This window comes from Podarcis tiliguerta, assembly GCF_965153285.1.
Source record: "Podarcis tiliguerta genome assembly, chromosome: Z".
In the NCBI taxonomy this organism is placed as follows: Eukaryota; Metazoa; Chordata; class Lepidosauria; order Squamata; family Lacertidae; genus Podarcis; species Podarcis tiliguerta.
Genome location: NC_139553.1, coordinates 7,318,005 through 7,341,408, shown reverse-complemented (window position 1 = coordinate 7,341,408; position 23,404 = coordinate 7,318,005). Strand labels below are relative to the sequence as shown.

At 47.1% G+C, this 23,404-nt stretch overlaps 1 protein-coding gene across 5 annotated transcripts in view; it reads right to left on the bottom strand.

Moving 5' to 3' along the window:
* Window positions 1-10,384: 10,384 nt before the first annotated feature.
* The window catches only part of ASTN2 (astrotactin 2), a 656,733-nt gene continuing 643,713 nt past the window's right edge, over window positions 10,385-23,404 (bottom strand). For 4 of the 5 annotated variants that reach the window (XM_083422898.1, XM_083422899.1, XM_083422901.1 and 1 more), the window contains 3 exons: window positions 18,755-18,855; window positions 16,237-16,420; window positions 10,385-11,321 (listed from right to left, as the gene is read on the bottom strand). In XM_083422898.1, coding sequence (XP_083279024.1) covers window positions 11,084-11,321; window positions 16,237-16,420; window positions 18,755-18,855 — 523 coding nt within the window. In that variant the 3' untranslated portion in view covers window positions 10,385-11,083. The remainder of the gene's footprint in view (window positions 11,322-16,236; window positions 16,421-18,754; window positions 18,856-23,404) is intronic. The other variant, XM_083422897.1, reaches the window with a different exon arrangement.

Here is a 23,404-nt window from a genome sequence, read left to right as displayed (position 1 = left end):
TGGAATTTGCATTTCTCCAACTTCACATAAAGCCGGTATTCTCTCAGCCTCTGAGGCACCTCTGTCACATGTCGCATGTGTTGTTCCTGGCTTTCAGAGTAAATCAAAACAACATCAAGGTAGCTGATCATGAACTTTTCCACCGGGCCACTGAGAACGTTTTGAAGGAAGACTTGAAATGCTGCTATCCCCAACTGAAGACCAGGTATTCAAAACTTCCATAACTGGTGCAGAACATTGTTTTCCACTTGTTTCCCTCCCTCACATGGATCAAGTTATAAGCCCCCCTTAAGTCCAGCTTCGTGAAAATCTTCGCTGACCTCAGCCTTTCTAATTAATCCCCAATACGTGGTAGGGGATAGCAATTGGGCACCTAATGATCTTTCAGTAGTCTGTGCATAATCTAAGTTCTGCAGTGTCCCTTTTCTTCACGAACAGCACTGGGGAACCTCCTGGTGCATTGGAAGGTCTGATGAAGCCCCTTGTCAGATTCTTCTCCAAAAACTCTCTCAAAGCCACCAGCTCTGTCTTGGATACTGAATAGAGGCAGCTTGTGGGCAGCCAAGCACCTGGCAGGAGATCTATCTTACAGTCATAAGACCTATGGGGTGGCAACTTATCTGCTTCCTTCTCCTGAAACTGCCTGACTCCTCCTCCTCTTCTGAGAGGAGCCATTTTCCATTCCTCCTGTTCAATCCAGTCCCTGACAACAAGCTACATAGAGATAGTATGCTGAGACCGTAAAAGTTCAGGATCTGATAATTCCACAGGAGGCAGAACATTACAGCCCTATGTTCCTGGGTCAGATCTTCATCTTAGACACAAGAAGAACTCTGTCCCTCTATCCATCAATCAACTCATTTCACTGCTACTGCAGCAGCTCAAGTAGCAACAAATCCTGCAGGGGCAGGAGGTCGTAGTGCCCTCTCTTCTCTCCTGGTGCATTAATTCTGGGATTCCTGGGAAATGTAATTTCCCCAAGGCATCTAATATTTGTCAGGAGTCTTAGAAAGCTGCACTTCACAGTACTACATGCATCCATGCTGGCTGGGGCTCTTGGGAGTTGGAGTCCAGCAGCAATTGGAGTGAACCCAGTTGGCTACCCCCACCAAAATCTTTGAGATCTTTCCCTCTTCATCGGCAATAAAATTAGAGCTACTAAATCCTTCAGTGAGTATCCTAAACTCATTGAAGGTATCCTAAGCTCACTGAAGATGCAGAACCTATGGCCCACCCAAACTTGTTTCAGAGACTCCAGTTCCCATCAGCCTCAGCCTGCTTGCCCAATGGGCAGGGATGGGTGGGAGTTATAGTCAAAGAACAAGGGGAAGACTGCAGAATCTGCATCCCTGACCTCCTAAAGATCAGTAAGAAATTCAGAAAATTTGAAAGTTATAACTTTGGGGGTGGTTGTGCTTGAAGTTAAACCAATTGGAAAAACTGGAGAGTAGAGCCTTCACTTCAGACTTAGTGACTTAACCAGTTCCCTTGTTATACCTGCCCCTGTTTCCATGCCCTGCCTTGCCTGCTGAGGGAAACCTTCCCTATTTCGCAAAAGCTGAGAATGGTCTGCCTCTGATCCACCTATGACCCTGTTCTCATAACCTTTCAACCTTGGAGGGGCTGTTCCCGTGTAGCCAGCCCCACAGCTTTTCTTCCCAACATAATACAGACTCACTTGTCTAGCAGCCCCACCACACATTTCTGACCATTTGTACCTTTCCCACGTTCATTTTCATATAAATGTACATACAGATTTGTCACAGAGCCAGTGAACAAGGGGTTTGACACCTACAATGGAGAATCCAAATAGCAATAGCCCCACCCCCAACACCCATTAATTAAAAGGTGGTGCAACCACAGAGAAAGGAATAGGAACTGCTGCACATGCACACATGTGGCTGCTACCTATTCTAATGTGGCTCAAGAACACAAAGACAATTTGTCTGGTTCAGGCCAAAGATGCATCCAGTCCAGCATCCTGATTCCAACAGTGGCCAATCAGATGCCCTTTTAAGGGAATCCTGCAATCTGGGTACAAGCACAATGCATCCACACACACTGCCTTTGCTGCTGCCTTCCCATCAATTAATAGAGAAAGGCTCACCTTGCTCAGAGGCAGCCTGTGCAACAATAATGGCTGACAGACCTATCCCACTCTAATCCAGGGGTGAAACTAGGCTTTATTTCACTTGAGTCAAAGACCCAGTTTAGCACACCTTTGCCACGCACACAGGCTGGAAGCCTCAATTGTGTCCCTCTGGAGGCTGCACCCGGGGCAAAAATCCAAGGTACCCCTGTAGCTACCTTGATAGTCTAATGTCCTTTTAATGACATTGCATGCTTGGTCTACACTTGCAACAGACTGAGATTGAAGAGGCCTGGGGTAGTGAAATGGATAGTAGCACTTCAGGCAGCAGGAGTGGAAATCATTGTTCCGGGCATCCATCTGTCTGGGGAGACAATGGAAATGTGCACCTTTGGAGGTAAAGTCAAACTGTTGAAGAGTTACAGTGTGTGCTATAGCAGTATAGACCAATATGGGAAAGACTGGTTTTATTGCAGGTGGGGCAGATGAAGGCATCTGGTTTTGCTACTACTGGTACACCATATTGTTTCTTTTCTCTGTGCTCCTCCCAGCAGTCATTCCTCCTCTGGTCACTTCTGTGGATATACAACCTGACTGTCTGTCTCCAGGCATTGTGGTCAGCTGCAAGGAACTATCACAGGGCGGGGTTGATGTTGTTGTCAGCCTTCATGTCTTTTTTTGCAAACATCTTTGTAATGCAGCATTGGTCTGCCAACAAGCCTAGCGTCTGAAGGCGGCTCCTCATAGAGCATGTCCTTAGAGATCCAGCGATCTTCCCTTCTGTGGGCATAACCATATTATATATCTCTCCTAACAAGTGCTAACAAGTGCCCATTTGTGATCCCTGCATCTGCCTAATCTTTGTCCCTACCCAATGTGTCCCCACCCACATTCCCCTCCTCACCCTGTCTTTATTTGGCCATTTATGTATTTATATTGTATTATTCAAGTATTGCAAAATCCATTACACATCTTCAGGAGACGAAAAGGCTAAGGAATGAAGCCTACACAAAGCTGGAGTGGAGTTCCTAAGCCAAGCTAGTGCCAAATGAACTGCTTGGCTTTCCTTTGGATACTGCTCAGGCTTGAACCCCAGAGAGCTCACTTTCGTGCTGCTAATGCAGCAAAAACAACACAGGAGGAAACAGTTACAAGTTACCAGTCTCTGAAGCCACAGCAGGTGCTATGATTCTCCAGCAAACTGATTTCGTCCCTGGAGACACACTCCATTGTCTCTCAAGACAGATGGATGCCAACTATACACACACACACACAGAGAAACCAAGTACATGAAAAAGTCTTTTGATCTCACAAAGGTCTTCCATAGCCTCTATTTCCAGGGAAAAAAAACAGTCTCTGCCCATGTCAAGAATTACCTGGTCAAGGCATCTAAGGGCCCAGGTGCTAAATTTGCTACTAGAGGCTGATCTGGCCGCCCCAACCTCCACCAACCCCTTCACCTGGTCAGTTTCTGGCACTGCTGTAGAGCCTTTAGGGCAGGTGGAAGCAACTGTGTTGGTCTGGGTTCTTCCATGTCATGTATTGAATGTGGGACTGGAGTAGAACCGTGCTCAGAGGAAGGCAGCCAGCCAGCAGTGGTAGGGACACCTGAGTATATATTAACAGAGTGCTCAACAGCCTGCCAAGTCTCAGGAAGCCGGAAAGTGCAACAGGCTTGGCTTCAAAGCCCGAGCATAACATGGTCAAAAAGTTTCCAAAGAAGGAACCACAGATCCTTCCTTTCAGTCAAGACCCCTTTTATGTCAATTCTGCATTTGGTTTGGCTCTGCTGCCGGGCATCAAGGGCTCACATTGCTCCAGTGCCTGGGGCTGGCTTTGATCTGAAGGGCTGGACACATCACGTTTGGCTGGGCAGAGATGACGGCTGCTGGGGAAGATGCAGTTATACCGTGACTCCCCCAAGTGTTTGTCAATCAAGCTCTGGGCTTGAATGCAACACCCCCTCTCCCATCCCAGCAGTACTGAAGTCTATGTGTATCATTGCTTGGGATCTTCACAACCTTTAAAGTGTCTTGTAAACTTCCTCTCTTTTTTGGTTGAGAATGTTGAGGGCCTCTTTGCTCCTGTGCCCAAACCAGGTAGGCAGAATTTAGGAACATAGGTAAGTGCCTTATATCCTGGGACGTGGGTGGTGCTGTGGGTTAAACCACAGAGCCTAGGACTTGCCGATCGGAAGGTCGGCGGTTCGAACCCCCTCGACGGGGTGAGCTCCCATTGCTCGGTCCCTGCTCCTGCCAACCTAGCAGTTTGGAAGCACGTCAAAGTGCAAGTAAATAGGTACCACTCTGGTGTTTCTGTGAGCTGCTCTGGTTCGCCAGAAGTGGCTTAGACATGCTGGCCACATGACCCGGAAAAACTGTCTGCGGAAGCGGACAAACGCCGGCTCCCTCAGCCAGTAAAGCGAGATGAGCACCGCAACCCCAGAGTCGGTCACGACTGGACCTAATGGTCAGGGTTCCCTTTCCCTTTACCTTTAACTGCCTTATACTCAGACTATTGGACTGTCTCACTCAGTATTGTCTACCCAAACCGGCAGCAGCAGTCCAGGATTTCAGGCAGGGTCCTTTCCAGCCCTACTTGGAGATGCCAGGGGTTGAACTTGGGACTCTCTGTGTACAAAGCAGATATTCTGCCACCAAGCTACAGCCCTTCCCCAATTTGCTTCCGAATTTATAAGCATTGGAAGCTGCCTTACAGGAAGGCAGACAATGTTCCCCCAGCACTGCCTATCCTGGTTAGATGTGCCTCTTTTGGTAGAGATTTGCCAGTGAGCTATGTCCAACTTCCCAAAGGCGCCACCATCTTATCACTCCGAACTGGGTTTGCCTGGGATTCTAACCTGGGATTTCTTGTACTTTCAGTGAGAATCATGTCCCAAGACAAAAAAGACAGGCAAACCTAGTTCCTTTTGGTTAGCATCTATAGATCACAGATGGCATGAGAGAGATCCCAGACAAAAGGTCATCCAGATGCTGGTTAAAGACCTCTAGCAAAGGAAATACTTTAGCAGAGGCTTTTCAGCTGCTGGGGAATGCTCCTGTTGCATAATGCAGAGAGTTGGATTAGATGAGACCCAGTATCCTTTCCAACTCTAAAAGCCTATATAGTCTTCATTATCTCAGAGCAGCTATCAGGCAGGTGTGCTAATTTAAACAGGGAAGCAGTGCTGTGGGACATTATTTCCTTAAACCAACCAAAGTTATTAGCTTTGCTCATAACACAATCCCCCCCCCCCCAAATGAGGGGAATGGGGTCCCCAAAGATGATGGGCATTGCCATTCAAATGGTGTGTGTGCACCACTTCATGTGATCAATTATGGAGGGTGGGGTTTACCTACCTCCCCCAATATTTTATTCAAGTTGGCACCCTGGCCCTACTGGGTGAAAACCCTACTAGCAGTGCTTTTTTTTCTAAAAAAATATATGTTTAGGGGTACTCTCATTTTCCTACTCATATTGAAATAATGCCCCTCAATGAGGCCAAACTTAGATTCACAAAATGTTTAGGGGTATGCGTACCCCCAGAAAAAAGCACTGCCCACTAGATACCTCTAACATACCTCTGCTTTTTCCTCAGTGAGGTAGTTGTAGCTAGTTCACCTCCTGGCTAGTAAGCTCTCCTGGCCTGGCAAATGGCTATCATCCCATTTGGGTCAGTACAATGTGTTATACATGAGGCTTCCCTTGGAGCATTAATTAGTACAAAACGTAGCTAGAATGATTTTGAAGACCCATTTAGACTTAGGAAGAAGAAGAGTAGGCAGAGATAGCACAGATTAGGAGGAGGGGACAAAGATGAAGGAGAAGGAGAAGGCGGAGGAGGAGGAGGAGGAGGAGGAGGAGGAGAAGGAGGAGGAGGAGGAGAAGAAGAAGAAGAAGAAGAAGAAGAAGAAGAAGAAGAAGAAGAAGAAGAAGAAGAAGAAGAAGAAGAAGAAGAAATAATAATGGATAGACAAAATGCTAAATTAGAAGATTTGAAAAACATGTTTCTACCATGAACTTTCCTGGGTGGTCTGAAGCAACTTGCTAGGTGTAAACTAGAAAGCAATCTGCACACTGGAAAATACACAGCAGAAATTAAACCTGGCCTAAAATGTAGCAAGAAGAATAATTTATATACATAGAGAGAGACACAGACACACACACACCAGGGCTGGCCCACCCATGCGGCAAGGTGAGGCGACCACCTCAGGTGGCAGAATTCACTGGGGCAGCAGATCCCAATGTTGATCTTCCTGTCTCCCACCCTCCTTCCTGATGTAGCACTTCCCTCACCCCTTCTTCCCTGGCAGAAAAGGGAGTGCAATCTTGGGGTCTGCCTCATGTGGCAAAATGTATTGGGTTGGCTCTGACACCTAAGCACACACACACACACACACGGCTTGAAGTGGGTCTGGAATTAGCAGAGGTGCCAAATTCCTGAGAGTTCTAAATGCTTCCCCTCCCCCCACCACTTCGGCCCCCAAACCTTGGCCTGGTGTTTCTGGGCTTTGTGGTGTTCCTGCTTACCTGCCTCCGCCTCCCTTCCTATGGTGGCTACTGTAGCAGCTGTGGTGACAGCAGAAGAAGGCTGGGAAGGAACTCAGTCTGCCCTAACCCTAACCCTCTCCTAATCCCCAGTATATGCATAAAATAAAAAAGGATACACTTGGACAGTATAGATGGTGTCTTCCCATCTTTGGAGACCCATTCTTGGGTTGTGAAGGTGGGGAGGCACTCAACACTTTGGCCAGTAGGCTTGCAAGATCCTAAAAACTTTCAGGAACAGGTACCTTGAAATCATAGAATGGGAGGGAAGCCAAGGGTCTTCTTGTCAAGCCCTCTGCTATACACTTTAAGCAAGTAAAATAAAATTAAAAAGCAGTGGCTACTTCTCTGCTTTTACAAAGTTTTTGACAACGTGGCAAAGTTGTGCCTGGTTCAGAGGACAGATGTCATTACAAGGCAAAGTCAGCAAGGTGGCCCCAGAAAACTGTAGGCATATGGCTATTTGGGCAAAACCTGCTTAAATCATAGACTCAGCAGAAAAGAGCCAACTGGGGTGAGGAGGGGGGGGGGAACCCACAGAAACAAAATGAAAATGGGTTCTACAGCAAAGTGTTGCAGTATGAAGCACTGCAGTTGTCGCACTTCAGTAGGTGCCTGCTGGGGCTAGGGTTCCACTCCCAGGATGGATAAGCCTCTTACCAAAACACTTTGAGGGCAGGTTTGTGGGTGGAGCACAGTCTAAACAAACCAAGGTGAAGCATGGAGTATTGACCTAGATTCAAGGCATCATCCAAAGACAAGGTCAGGCAACAGTCTAGCGTCAATAACTATTGTCAATAAGGAGTGCAGAGCATCAACTAGCATCAATAAGGAGTGCAGGCAAAGTACAAGAGAGCAAGAAGAGGCTACACTCAGAACCAGGGACCCAATGACCCACCTTGTTTCTGGCAATTGAGTGGCTCAACAGAGAGAGACCTCTGACCTCCTAGACCACACCCTAATCACAATTGCTGGGAGTGAGGAAGCTTCAGGGTTTATTTTCTCAGTAGGGGACCCGTTACTCACAAGCTGCACGATGACTTGAGATAAGCAGGTGCATGCTATGTTGTTATCATGGACTGGATGGTGGTGGCGCCGATTTCTCCTCTGGTAGTTCCAAATGTTCTTGAACAGATTTGTGCCTAGGAGGCCATCAGGGGGATCTTCAGCTCTGGTTCCGGGGACCCTAGCTGATTCTCAAATTCCTTGATCTGCAGGGTGCCTGGTTCATCCTCTGTGACTGGTACCAGGTCAAGGTTAGGCATGGCAGCAGTTCTGCACTCCAGGCACACTGTTCCCCTCTCGCCCATTTTCCATTCTTCTCCCGACAGTCGGTGAGCATTCTGTGCCACTGAGCATGTCCCCCCCCCGCCCAAAAAAGTGATTCCCTTAAGCCTGCTGATGCCTCCCTCTTGCATGAAGGCATGTATCTATATCTATATATCTATATCAGCCCTATCTACGTTGGCCTTAGTAATACTTCCATGTTGAATGAGTTCAAACTTGATGCCAAAGTACAAAGCACATCTGATTCCTTGTATCACTGATGCCTTCTGGTGGGGCACTTCTGGTGGCTTCCCACACCCATAAGGACTGAGGCATTCATGTGACAGACCCTGTTCTGTGGGACTGCCTCTGGGCACAGGTCCTGTAGGAACCACCCCTCCCTTCTTTAGGAGAAGGCCACCAACTGCCACTAGTAAGGACGCCAGCTGTTTTGGGGTCCCTCAATATCTTTGAGTAGAGGGTCAGCCCCCTCCCCCATGTTGAGGGAGAGGAGGAGGCTGAGCATGGAGCCAGGCATGGAGCCAGGCACAAAGTCAGCTCCAGTGGCTGGCTCCTCCTCCTGCTGTGGAGGGGAAGGAGGGTGGAAGCCACCTCCCGCCATGGTAGCATGGGGAGGATGAGCCACCAGCCACTTGAAGCCATGCAGCTGCTGTGTCCAGTTCTGTCCCCAGCTCCTCTCGGCATCCTGACATCACGCATGCGATGTCGGGACACAGTGCCACACATTTCGTCACACGTGTGATGTTGCCCCCCACCCCCCAAATTGCCCTCACAAGCTGGCACCTCTGGCTACTAAGCATGACGCCTATGTTGTAGCTCCACAACTGTTTTGTTAGGTGGGTGTCTGCATAAGGAGTTGACAATTCCCATTGAGAAAAATTCTAATGTGCTCCCAACCAAGGAATCTGGACCCCCAAACGATAAAAAAGTAACACCCAGGAAAATCAAACCAGCAAAAACCAAAATGTAAGGCTTGTTTAAGGCTGCTTATTTGTTTACAGTACTACATGCAGATCTGGCTGTTTGGATTTGAAGTGTATATAGTGAAGTTTGGGTACCAATTCTTTGTGTTTGGACAAGTGAATGTTCATATTATGAGCATTTGGATGGTGGGACCTGCGTGCATATTGTTTAGACAGGCCTTTGAAATGTGATTTAAAAAAAACAACAACCACACAAACCAATTACTGATTTTATGGATGTCTTTTTTATTCTTATATGTTGTAGGCTGCCTTGATGTGTGTGCATGCATGGGGGGGGGGTGTAATGCAAATGTGGGTCATAAATATGCAGTCAGACAGTCAGCCTTGGAAGGCAGTAGACTCTCCTTCACTGGAGAAGCAAATGCCATTTGTCAGGGATGCTGTAACTGCACAATCCTGCTCTGAGCAGGTGGTTTCAGGGGTCGGCAAGGCTTACCGGGCATGGGCCGGATCACTCCCACAGAGATCCTCCATGGGCCAGACTGGTGCAGTGCAACACCAGAAATCACGTCTGCACATGTCCGCGGCGCCGGAAATTGCTTCTGTGCATGTCCAGACACCAAAAATCGTGCCTGCACAGAAGCAATTTTTGGTGTCTGGGCATGCACAGAAGCTATTTCTGGCGCCGTGAACATGCACAGATGTGATTTCTGACATATGGGCACATGCAGAAGTGATTTCCGGAGCCATGGAAAAGAGTCCCCATACTGTGCTGGTTTAGCACAGCATGTAGGGACTCACCGAGCGGGCAGCTTGGTTTGGGGGTGGCTCATGGGCTGGTTAAGTGACTCTCATGGGCTGCTTCCGGCCCATGGGCCTTAGGTTGTCAACCCCTGGTATAGACTAAATGAACTCCAAGGTCCCTTCTCCAACTCTAAAGTTCTACTTTTTAAAAATTCTTCTTCGGGCACTATCACAGGGGAAGATCCATAGATCAGTGGTAGAGTATCTACTTTGCATGCTGAAGGTTCCAGGTTCAAACCCTGGTACCTCCAGGTAATACTGGATTGAAACCCTGGAGAGCCACTGTCAGTCAATGCAGACAATACTTGGCTAGATGCACCGCTGGTCTGATCTGGCAGAAGGCAAGTCCTATGATCTTGTGTACAGCTGCATGGTTTAAAATGCAGATTCTTTTATACATATATTCGAATTTATGTTTTTAGACAAACTGTTGGGGAAATCATGTCTTCCTAACCCTTTCATGGACCACTTGGTTTTTTATATCCCCCAACGCTTGCTTCTTCCTTACCTGCCCATGATTCTGAAAGTTTCCATTATCTCCGGTCCACCTCATACTAAAAAGACACACCGCTTATCACCTCATTCCTGGAAGAAATTCTGGGGAGGGAACCCAACCCCAAACCTTCCTGATTGACAAAGGCAGCGAGCAATAAGGAAGTGTGTAAACTTTTTTTAAAAAAAAAGACCAATGAATGCACTGCTGATTGAAGAAATGTCAGGCAGGCAGAGAAGGTGGAAGTAAATATGAATGTTTTAATGCACAGAACAACCTGTCAGGACCCTGCTAAAAGATGGCTGCGTGAACAGCAAGTTCTGTAAACTCAAGAGCATTTTGTGTTTGCATTCATCACTCTTTCCAAGGGTCTCTAGCAAAGCCTTTGTCCCTGCCTCGTGTTAATTGTTCCATCTCTTCCCTCCAGGATGGTGCCTCTTGTTTGGCTCCTTGCTTGTTAAACACATTTTCTGGGACATGGTTCTTCTTGGGCAAATGAGTCCATCCTGAAGGGCAGTAGGGATTATCCTACCCATCACTGTTGTGTCCCCCTCCCCAGCTGTTTTGATTTTCCCTCCCCTCCCTCTCCATCTCTTTCTCTTTACTTTTGATCACATAATCTAGGCATTTAGTAAGGACAAAAGAGAGAGGGAGGGAGGGAGGGAGGAAGAGAGGGGAGGAGAGAGATTAAAAAGGAGAGACACTTTTTAAAAAAACTGAGCAAAATTATGTACTTCCTTTTTAAAAACAATAATAATAATAGTTGAAAAAAGGAAACAAACAAAAAAAGAAGTCTTGCTGATCTCTCAATTTGCAACTTTCCATGAAGTCCCATGTGGTTTTTCATTCCTCTTTTTTGCTTCAAATTTCCAAGATGCCACAAGTCACCACCACAGTAGAGATTCTCATCGTGCGCTTGCCTGGTCCGTTGCCATCCTCTCATCGCCCCTTCGACTCACCATACATATTGCGCAGCATGGAGACCATTTTCTCCTCACATGTGATTTTGGTGTCCTTTAAGATGTTGTACCACACCATGCCAGGTGGCCTGACCTCCTCGCTGCGGCAGAACAGGTACGGCATGGTGTCCGTGCGGCTCTGGATGTAGGCGCTGCGGAGCAAGGTTGAGCAGTGGCTGCTGACCTTCTCCAGCCTCCTCAGGATGAGGTGAGCTTTTCTGGAAGGGAAAACGGGACAGTCTGAGACTACACAGGAGAAGGATGCCCGGTGTGGGAGTAGCAGCCAGGGCAACCGCAGTTAGCGGCCGACATCGTCTGTTGATACGCTGGGGCTCCCCAAACGCTTCCTCAATTCAGGGCCAAAATGCTTCCATTTCTTCCAGAGTTTGGGGAAACTTTGTTTTAGGGCCAAATGTCCATTTTGATTTCTTATTACCCCCACCCAAACTTAAGTTTGACTGTCTACGTTTCCACATCAGTTTTAGATAAAGATAGTGTCATCTTGGAAATTCATCAGCATTTAATGCACATTTCTCCTGAGACACAAGCATCCTGAGATTTTTGTAAACAACTAACCCAAATATAATTCACTTTAGTATGTTATTGTTCCTACCATATGCATTTCTGTTCCATACCTAGTCTATGCACATTTCTTCGTTGGGGAAATCCACTGCAAAATTCTGAGAGGCTGGCCTCCATTTTGGTTTGCATATTGCTTCAGAAAGTGTGAATTAAGACAGGTTTGCCTGTGAATGTGAAATGAAACGGATTTCTCCCCCATCTCCAGCACACTTGTAAAAGTGCAAGGATGTGAAGCCAGCATCAGTAGGCTGCCCTATTAGCAGGTGCTAACATTCCCCTCCCCCCTCGTAGACCTGTATTTCCTTGATTGCAGTTGCTCTCTAAGCGGTGCTGACTTTGTGGTGAGAAGAAAGTCAAAGAGGAATGGTCAAGTGCAGTGAACTTGAAAGAGGTGACAGGCCAAGGGTCAGAAGAAAGCACTCTGGAGATGCTGCTAAATCAAAAGGAAGTGTTTACTACAGTGGTTTGAAAGCTCCAAGACTATTGATTATTCTCCTCTCCCTCTGGTGCCACAGTAAAGCTCTGGGTTTCAGCTTTGGGGTTTCCCAGCAGGAATGTAAATTCAAGCTAATGACATGTCAGGAGCAGAGCTCTCAGTCATCCAAGTCTAAACAGGGGAATTATTTGATTATGGGGAGCTTTGTGGGGTTTTGAAGCTCAGAGTTGCCAGCTAAGATGTTTTGTAAAAGGAGTTGGGCTATTTGTTGATGTGTGCAAAACAGAGGTGCCAGCTTCTGGGGGCAGAGCCCCTTTGAGGGGCCCAATATTTGGGGAGTTAAGCTGCCCCCCAATGTCCAAAAACTATTCAGCTGAGTGCAGCATGGCTTCAGTTTCCAGCTCCTTCTCCTACTCCTTCTGTCACAGAGGGGAAGGAAGGTTGAAGCAGCCTCCCACCAGCGGCAGTGCCAGGAGGTGGAGGAGTCGGTGGCCATTGAAGCTGCATGGCTGGCATGTTCAGCTCTGTCCCAGACTCCTCCTGACATCCTGACATCACATTGCAATGTCAGGACATCATGCGCACCCAACCATCACACCTGACGTTGGCTCCCGAAGCTGGTGCCTTTGGCACAGAGAATAGCCCCTTGGACCTTCATTCCAAGACTGAATTCCTTACGCACTGTATGAAACGGAGACAACAAAGGGCAACGGCAATGGATGCTGCTTTGTATGGGTGACTGGGACACTGCCCCACCAACCTCAGACTTCCCTCAGCCAGCCCCCAGCTGCCTGACTTCTTTAAAACACACACACACACCCTCGTAGTCAGCTTCCTCTTCCTAAGTCTCAATGTTCCTCAGCAGGGAAGAGGATGGGGGCAAAACTAGCATTAGTATGCTCTGCCTGTCATTGGCTCTGGTTCCACCTACTCTTGGTCTCCCTGTCCTCTTCCCTACTAGTCCTAGAGGGCACCAGCCAGAGTTGGATCGAGACATTTTGCTGCCTGAGGTAAAGGACAAGATAATGTCCCATTCCATGTTCAGAAGATAACTTAATTGCTGGCAAAAGGATAGCAGCACCCCACCTACCCAAGCACACCTGAAGGCTACTGAAGGCTAGTTTAGGGGGTGCAGGACTGGCCACCTGGCACACCCACATCTCCAATGGAGAAGAATCAATGGAAGAGAAGAAGAGTCAGTATTGCTGCTGCCACTCCTCAACAACTGCCACCTGAGTGGTTGCCTCCCTCTGCCCAATGGTCATGCACCACCCACCAATGGGCAGCTGGTAGGGGGTGAGAGGTGGACAGCAAGTTGAAGGCAAACATGCATCAGTCAACAGTTATGCAGCTTGGCTGTGAAAAACTTTTGTTTATTTACATAGATACTTAGTATTATACTTTTACAAAAGATGACTCTGGGACTTAAGAGAAGCTCAGGTTGAGAGTCATCCTCTGCTCCTTGCTGAGGATCCCATCCTTCCACTATTACCACCTGAGCAATCCCCATCATGACCGCCTGACTGTTGAGAGTTATGGTCTGCTCCCATCCCCACAGCCCCCTGGAGCGGTCCACTGCTTGCAAGGATCCTCAAGGGTGTGGTTTACAGGAAGCAGCTGTGACTGGATGGGGCAAAGCAGGCTGGAAGAAGAGGCAGCAGCACCATGCAAAAGTAAATCTAGAAGGGAGAATGGGTTGGAGAGAAGGAGGAGGAAATGGAGCCTTCAAAGACATTCGTTATGACAAGCTCCCTTTCAGCAAAAGTTGGAAGATTGGGAATATTGAGGCCAAGCTCCTGGTGTGATTCACTTATGTGAAAAGGTTAATGAAGTAATGTGTAAAGGTTAGGCTTATCTTTGGCTGACATCTCCCCTCTCCTGCCACCGCCCCTCCCCCCCTTTAAGGAAGACAAAGGAAAGAGAAGGAAGGGAGAAGGAAACAGGGAAGACAAGAGCAAGGTACCTCCTGGAGAAGGCAAGGAAATCAATTAGAAAAGCAGCCAGGACAGGGCCATAAATCATGTGCTGGGTCCTCTCCAAGTTCTCCCTGTGGATTTTTATAAACCTGGAGATGAAATTGTCTCAAATGCTGACCTGCCTCCCACCAAACCCACTCCAGAAAACAGTAATAATCTTACACAAGTGGTAATTGATTAAGTCATTAAAGGGCAGCATCAAGAAAGGGAGGGCACTTCATGGTATGCCTTACAATGAATGTGGTGGCCAGGAGAGTGATTTAGATAGATTTCTGGGTGATTTGCAGCAGATCGTCAAGGTTTCCGGATGCCCCTGCTTTTTTAACAGTAGCAGCAACAAAATGGCCCAACCCCCAATTCCTCCTCCATTATACTTCTGAAAAGAAAAAAGGTTAGGGTAACCAACAGGGATTTTTCTGTTGAAGGGTTTGGAGATCAGTTCACTTTCTTAGCCAATTGCTTAGCATGGAATTGTTTTATTTTAGAGTTGAGTCTTTTGCGGACCTAGTGAAGAACCCCACAAGCTTGAAGTCAGCTCACTCCTGCCATACACAGACTACTTGCAGGCACTTTATCTTGCTTGTAGGCCACAAAAACCTACCTCATCTGAGGATATCTTAGGTTCAAGGTCTGGGCAGGGTGGAAACCTATCATAGGTATATGGATGTCAAAATATATGAAGTTGCCTTGCAAAGTCAAGAACATGGGTTCATCTAGCCTATTGTTCATCTGCACCAGTAATTGAGTGTATTACCTACCTCAGTGCTGTGGAACTCCAATTTCCCTGGCCACCAGCTGTGCTGGCTGGGTTGATGAGGGTTAATTTATGTATGAAAAATGCTTGTATGCCACTATATCATAAAAAATGTATCAAAGAAGTTTGCTAGAATAAAAATGAGATTAGACCATGCAATAAAAGCATAAAAGAATTAAAAACAAAGATCAATAAACTGCCAAACAGCTCATTTCAGTAGCACACAAATTGACCCCTTATAGGTGTCGCAAGCTTTTGATAAGCACCATAGATGTGAGAACCTTCTCACCTCCTGTCTACTGCTGCTGCTCTTATTGTATTGTTTCAGGGACAGACCATAGCTCAGCTGTTACAGTATTTGATTTGCACCTAGAAAGCCCCAGGTTCAATCCCTGGCACCACCAGGTAGGGATGGGAGACATTCCCTGTCTGAATCCCTGGAGAATTGTTGCCAGCCAGTGCATATACTAACGAGCTAGATGGACCAATGGTGTGACTGCATAAGGCAGCTCCTTATGCTCCTACATGCCGCTTGCCCTTGGATCACAATGTGGTCAGTGCAGATATGTTCTTGTTGTTTTCCTGGAACAAATGTTTGCTACAAATTGGGGGTTAGGAGGAACAGTGAGATTCTTGCAGTGGGGCTGGTGGAGGGCTTAAAAAGAGAGAGAGAAAGATGGCCCCAGACAGGGATTGAGGCAGGTGCAGAGAAGAGCTGGCTAGCTTCATAGCATCACGACCAAGGCCACCTATGAGCTCAGCCTTTTCCTGTCTCCTGCTGACTGAATACTGGGTCATACTGCAAGCAGCTGTTTGCAGCAATCTGTGGCTCCTCCTGAAACTGGGCCCTGGAGGTCTTTGGTGTGATGTATTTATGCTGCAGATGCAACAGCCTCCCTGCTCACCACTAAGTTTTATGGCTCAGCATTTACTGTGGATCTGTGGATCCTCTGATAAACATTTCAAGGTAGGGAAATAAATGACCCTCTGAGAATACAAACTTTCTGCTATTAAAACTTCATTAAGAAGTGTCCCACCCCCAAAAAAGAGTTGGCTTGCCCTTCTCCTCTTTTGGAGGCTTTGTAGATGGCCAGGGATCTTTGGGAAAGGAGAAAAGAAAATTGGATTTTTCCTAAGCAGGAGGCAAGTGCTTTTTTGGACAGTGCCAGGAGGTGTTTGAGGCCAGAATGGAGGGGCATGCACATTCAGCTCTGTGGATGCCAGACATGTGTGACACGCCACCAAGGCTGCAGGCCAAAGCATCTCCCTGAGCAACCAAAACTTTTAAGGCAACATAAAAAATTTGGCAGTACAGGGCTGGTTCGACACTGTGCTCCCAGATTTCAGGAAGGGGTCACAAATGTAAGCTTGCTGGATATAACTACCTGGGTCCAAGCTCATCCTCACTGCGCCAGACAAAGTCCCCAAATTTCTCGTAGTGGGAGTTATAGTGATGCTGGATGCGGAAAAGCATGGAAGTGGAGACCTCCATCAGAGTGTTGTAGGCTGTCTGCTGCTCTTTCCCACTGGTGTAGCCATTGTACAAGTTGTAGATCTTGTCTGCTACCTCTGGAAAGGAAGTAGGAGAGGGGTGGGAAGGGGCAATCATCATCTAAGCACAAAGGAAGCAAATCTTGGCCCAAATGGAATGGAACAAAAATTACTTTTAGATACATTTTTGGCTTGGACCTGGAGGCTTAGAGGGTGAATGGGTTGTAGCTGGAAAAGTTTTCATGAAATTATGTCCAATATTCACCTCCTCCACCACCTTCCTCTATAAAGGAAGTTCCCTCAAACCTAGTCTGATCTATCTAGTTTGGGATTGTCTACATCAGTTGCCAGTGGGATAAAGAGCTTGTGGCCCCAGCATGACCAATAGTAATGGATTATGGGAGCCGAACTCCAGCAGCGCTGGAAGCAGTGCTTTTGCTTTTTAAAAAAAGAAAAAAGGGTGCTGGTACTTACCATGAATTTTTCATATTAGGTGCCACACTTTTAACTAAAAAGTTGCTAGTACTTGAGTACCCCCAGAAAAAAGCACTGGCCAGAAGGTCAGAGGTTGTCCACCTTTGATCTACACAAATCCAGAGTTTCAGACAGAAGTCTTTCCCAGCCCTACCAGGTAATGTACCCAGGGACCTCCTGTATATGGAGCAGCCCTACCTACCACTAAGCTATGGCCATGGCAGAATGGGAATCCAGCAGTGGAGACCAGGTCATCTCTTAGAAACATGGGGAGCTGCTTTCTGCTCTTGCTTTGGTGCATTCTAGGTAGGAAGGAAGCACTAGAGAAATAGTGCCCACCATACTAGTAGGCAGCACGTGTAACACCACTGAAAAGTTGGGCAAGCACTTTGTCACTGTTTTCAACACCCACCCTCAGTCATCAAAATCCCCACCGCTGCCACTTTGCAATTTGGGAATATGGTGGAGAAGGTCTAGGGAAGAGAGAGGCATTTTGGCTCAGCAGTAGTTAAGACAGGATGTGTGTGCACATCCATCCTAACAAAGCAAGTTTCTGATTTACAGCAGGCATCTGAAGGCTCCGTCTAATATTAGTTCCTCACTTGCGTTTTCAAGCACATGGAGGGACAAGACACACCTCTTTGAAGTGCAAGGAGGAGGTGTGAGTTTAAAAAGCAGGTGTCCAGGGTATATTGGCCTTGTATTTTCATCTGGCCTGTCCATGCTGCCAGCACCCCTACACATGTACGTGTACATGCACACACAAACACATACATATAATTCAAACGGGGAAATGTAGTGTTGGATGCAGTTCTCAGGTAACTTCCTCACAAGTTTCAATGTTGATGAGCTGAATATGCCTTGTGCCGAACTACTGGTCAGCAGATGTTGGCTACAACACGTGAGAAAGGGAGGGACACTACTCTGGCCAAAGTTGCTACTGCAGATTAGTTGGGGGGTCTAATCTACTGTTCTACTATTCGGGGATCAAAGACTGCAGCTCTGGGTTGGGAAAAGACAAGGTGATGTCCACTCAAGCAAGAATTCCAGAGGAAGGATCTACCAGATTAACTGAATAATAGAATTTGATAGAGTTTGAAGGGACCCCATGGGTTTCCTAGTCCAAATCCCTGTAATGCCAAATCACAGCTAAAGAATCCCTGGCAAATGGTCACTCAGCCTCTGCTTAAAAGGCTCTCCAAAGAAGAAGAGCCCACCACCTTCTGAAGGAGCCAGTTACGCTGCCAAATAGTTCTTACTATCAGAAAGTTATTTATAGTCAGAATCTCTTTTCTTATTATAGTCAGAAACTCTTTTCTTGTAACTGGAAGCCTTCAGATATTTGAACATGGCTATCTTATCTCCCCAGTCTCCTCTTTTCAAGGCTAAACATGAAACAAGGCTAAACTGTTTATCGTAAGGCTCGGTTTCCAAACCCTTGATCATCTTAGCTGCCCTCCTCTTGCAGCTTGTTAATATCCTTCTTAAACTGTTGTGCACATACTGAATATAAGAACATTAAGAAAACACTACTGGATCAGGCCAAAGGCCCATCTAATCCATCACACTATCTTCACAGTGGCCAGTTAGAACTTCATGGGAAGCCTACATATAGGTACAAATGTATTGAGAAAATGTCAACATTATTGTGAGGGCAATATCCCACTTCGCCCTCCCTACCCCGCCACCCCCCCCACCCCCGACTGGACTCAGAGCAACATGAAGAGGCTTTCACCCCAGCTTTGACCAAAATCAACCCTGTGCAGCTTCATAACGGATGGTGGATCAAACACCTCTAGACCTTGCCCTGGAAATATCTGAGCTGTGTGCTAGGTTGCAAAGAACTTGTGTGTGTTTGTGCGGGGGAAGGGGCAATTATGAAGGTGTGATTATGATCAATTATGACCATAACTCAGCTCTGAAGTCAAGAGCTTTTACCCTCTGCCTTGCTGTCATCCACCAATGGGCAAGCCGTTCTCAGAGTGACTGTGCTCAGCTCGGAGTGTCTTCCTCGGGTGTCCACAGCATAGAGGGTGAACCTGGAAGAGAAGAAAACTATAAGGCCTGAACCATGAAAAGTAAAGCTAACATAATATGCTGGAATGGCTGAAATTTTAGTAACCTCCATACATTCTGGTGCAAGATGTTGTCAGACTAAAGCAGGAACAGATAACCTTTCTCCTGCCAAGGACCACATTCCCGTGGGAATAATCTCTCTCTGCCTGAGGCCCCACCAATTAAGTGGGCAGAGCTAATCACTTTTCGTTTCACTCTTCCTACCACCCCACCCCTTTCACTTCCTGGTAGACTGCTCAGATGGGGACACATATCACTCTTGCCAGTGGTATGGATGGCTCACCAGTACTCAGGTAGCGAAAATATGCTGAAATCAAGGGTCATGGGGTATTCACCCCTAGACCATAGGAAGGCTCAAGGGAGACTCACAGAGATGGCTTAGGGTGCAAGCCAACAAGCTTTCATGCTGGTCTGTGATTGGATGTGGTGAAGGTGTCCCTCAACCTACAGAGTAAAGCTAGCATCATTCTGCCAGTAGGGAGGTCAGTTCTGCCCACTGAATATTCAGGCCAACAAAAAGTCTGCAGGTGGGATCTATGAACTTCCACCCCCACCCAATCCCTGGTCCAGGGGCAGGAATGGACTGAGCTGCATCAGGGTACACAGTCAGACCCACTGCAAATGTTTGAAAGCACAGGGTTCAATTGTGGCCCAACTGCAGCACCTGGCAGAACAACTGGACCATTCCCCTGCCTTCCATCACAGCCTACATCAACAAGTGTGGCAATGGTCATGCTCCGCCACACCCCACCAGTTCTGAATTGCCCTGTAAGTCTTGTGGTAGTACACTGCCACCAAACGCGGTGTTTCCAATGTACACCAAAGACACAAAGGAAATAGTGTTGTAGGGGTGCTTTCCCCCCCCCCACCTGACATGTAAAAAATTACTTTTGGGTTAATGTGTGAAGGTTGATCCACCAGCCTTCAGTGTGGTGGCACTCCCTCCCATAAAACATCAACAAGTGCCATCTGTATTGATTTTTTGTGCATCTTGAAGATCTTTTTCTTAACTAAACTTTAAGTGCAGGGTTTTTGCTTTGTTTTAATTCCAGTCGATATCTGGATTGTATTTCAAATTGTTCTTATATCTGAAGCTGTTTTCATGTTTAATTGTTTTAGGGATGGTTCATAGAAAGTGATTCATATATGGAAAAAATAAATAAATAAATAAATAAATAACGCCGAAGACATGCTCCCAAATTCAGAGTGTTTGAAGTACTCCAGGAGAGCACACACATCCTTCTGCAAGGTGCATGTGGTTCTAAGCACACCATTGTGCCCTACTGGAAAAAGAAGCCTAACACATGGCTCCACGTGGCATCTGGAGAGGTTTACACTGTAGAAACCCAAGATCTCCTCAACAGAAGCAGTCCAAGTAAATCTCTGAACAAGCTTTCGATTTCTCCCTCTCCTCCTTTCTTATCTGCAATCACGTTCCCCCTCCATTCTTAGCTAAGTGGTGCAAAACAAGCAAGCAAGCAAACAAACAAATGAAGGATCCTGGGCTGACTTTGACAAAGTGCAGATGGTCCAAGCTGCCCAGTGTCAGGGCACCTGCTGATGGAAGGCAGATAGTTGTGCCCTTGAAGAGGAGTGGGAACTGCTCTTTCTGAAAGCAGATGCAGATCAAGTGGGATTTGGATGGTTACTTAACGACAAATTGACCCCTCAAAGTTCCTTTACTTGTGACAAAAGCAACACTCCATTCTGAGCATCTCAGCAGGGACACAATCTGTGCAGCTTATTCCCTTCCAGACACCCACAGTGGGAACTGACTACACCAGCGGTGGAGTAGAATGCCATATTCCCTTCCAGGGGCCATGTGCTGGGGTGGGTAGAGTCAGAAGCAAAAGTGGGCACAGCGATTAAACTTAACTTTACCTTTGTGCAGTGGGCTGGTTTCTACACACACTCACACACCCCTCTCTGTCCTCCATTCAGGCGAGCAATAGGTATCATCAGAGTTTGGGAAAACATTCCAGGAAAAAGCACTCACAGAGGGTGCAAAGCAGAGCCAGTGAAGGGGGTGGGCTGGGGAGAGTTTGGAGGGCTAAACAAAGAAGGAGGGCTTCCTTTGACCCACAGGCCTCCAGTTCCCCACCCTTGGTCTACACTTTTTATTAACCCTGGTTACTCACTGCTAACTATTCACACAATGTAAGCAGGGAGAAATGTTGGACAACCAGCATGGGACACAAAGGAAGGAGTGGAGTTCATGGGAATTTTAGTCAGAATTTGGTTGGCCCCTCTCCCTTTTGCAGATGTCAGAAATCTGACAGATTGGAATCCCTATTCAAGCCAACCTGATGGTCACAATCAACTACATGTAGGCAGAACACATGGTTGGCCACAGAAAGCTGAGCAGGACAGTTGCTCTGCTCTGCTGGGGGAATCGTTCCAGTTCTTTAAATATGATGGCTAGCCAGGCATAGCACTTTTAAACTGTCAATCTGAATTTTGCAATGTTGAAGGGGGGGGGAATGCTATGGGGAGGTATATATGTATGGTGATGAGATGAAAGGGAGAGACACTGAGAGAGAAAGAAATCACATACCGAGAAAGGGATAATGCAGCCAGGCACCAGATATGTAAAATATGCCCATTGAGCTGTGAAAAAGGGTCTGAGGACACACAGGGTCTAAAGTATGTTCAGAGTGGAGACTATCCAGGCTCTTCAGGGACAACTGGATGGAGAAGCTGGTGTGCGTGTTTGTGTATGAAACATAACAGCTCTGCCGGATCAGGCCAGTGGTGTAGGGAAATGGCTGCTTATGCATAAGCGCATGGGCGAAAGTTTATTGAAGGGTTCAAGCAAGAAGCGTTGCTTGGAGCATGAACAGCGCATGAACAGCTCATGCGATCTCAATGATTGGTCCACGTAACATAGCCTGATGGTGGCATGATGCCAATGTATGGTGTTGTCTTTGTCTGCCGGCTGATACAATGTTGTATGTTTTTACTGTACAAAAATAAATGTTTGGCAGCAGCTCCGGAGGCTGTCAAATTCCTTCAATCCATCTTGGTGTGAGACTGATTATTTTCTGATGACGAGCAGGTTCTCGTCACAGTGGTCCATCCAGTCTAGCATATTGTTCTCGCTGTGGCTGTCCAGATGCCCATTGGAAGCCATTAGTAGGATATCCCCCCCCCTTCTATTCCCAGCAACTGGTACACAACCTCCAACAGTGGTGGGATCCATTGGACGAATAACATTACAATCTTGGATAGTTGCCATGGACAGCCTGAATTTGTCTAACCTTCTCTGAAAGTCATCCAAGATCGTGTCCATCACTACTTCTTCATGGGAGTGAATTCCACACAGGAGCATATGCCCTGAGGAGGCACTACAGATCTGTTGCCTCTGTTTTACCTGTCACAAACTGTGATCCTAACGAGAAAGGCAAAAGCTCAGCAACAGAGCACAATTCTGTATGTGGAAGGTACCTGGTTCAAACACTTGGAGATGTTGGATAGCTACTGCCAGTGGAAATATGTTGTTGGATAACACCTCCCATCATTCCTGGCCATTGGCCATGTTGGCTGGGGTTGAGAAGTGTTAGGAGTCCAGCAACATCCGGAATGTCTACAAGCTCCCATCACTAGAGTAGATAATACTAGGCTAAATGGACCAATGGGCTGGTTCAGTACAATAATGTGCACCTATTATGGAGAAGGTCCATAGCTTAGCAGCAGAGCACCGGCTTTGCATGCAGAAAGTAGCAGATCCCAGTCCTTGGCAGCTTCAGTTTAAAGGGTACAGTTGGGGAAAATGACCCCTAGCTTTGCATCTTCACTTGCAGTTTGTGGAGGCAGCTATGGTGGGTGAGGAGCATTGTGGAAAATGTAAAGGATGGCTAGAATTGCGATATTTACATGCAGAAGGTCTTAGGCTCAATCACCAGCAACTCTAGGTAGGGCTGGGAGAGACCCATCTGCAAACTCACTTCCAGAAAGTGTAGACGATACTGAGCTAGATGGAACAAAGGACTGACTTTGTAAAAGGCAGCTTCCTGTTGGCCCTAAGCAGCGAGACCCTGCAAAGGTGCTGGGACCCTGGAAACTGCCCAAGGATGCCAGGTGCTGAGGAAAGCACTGCCCCCTTGATCCTGGACTCCAGTACAGATGCTCCTCAGCAACAATGGGGCCTCCTCTGCTCTTTTTCAGGCCACTAGCTGCCTTAATGTACCAGCACAACTAACACACCCAGCTTCTATACATCTGTGGGCAGAACCTGAAAGAAAACTGGAGAGAAGTGTGGGTGAAAACTGACTTTGTATGCATATTCCTTGAAAAATTATCCTTAGCAGAGGCTGTGAAGCAGAGACAAGTGCTCTTAGAAGGACCAGATTCTGTCCCGCCCACCCCTCCCCACTCCACCCACACCCTTCTCTTTTTCTCTGGGAACTGCCTGGTCTTCTAATACCTTATTTCCCCTTTTGGGGGGAAAATATGAAAAGTCTTAATCTTCATGTAAAAGCTGCTTGCGGTGGATGACTAGGTCTCCCCTTCTAT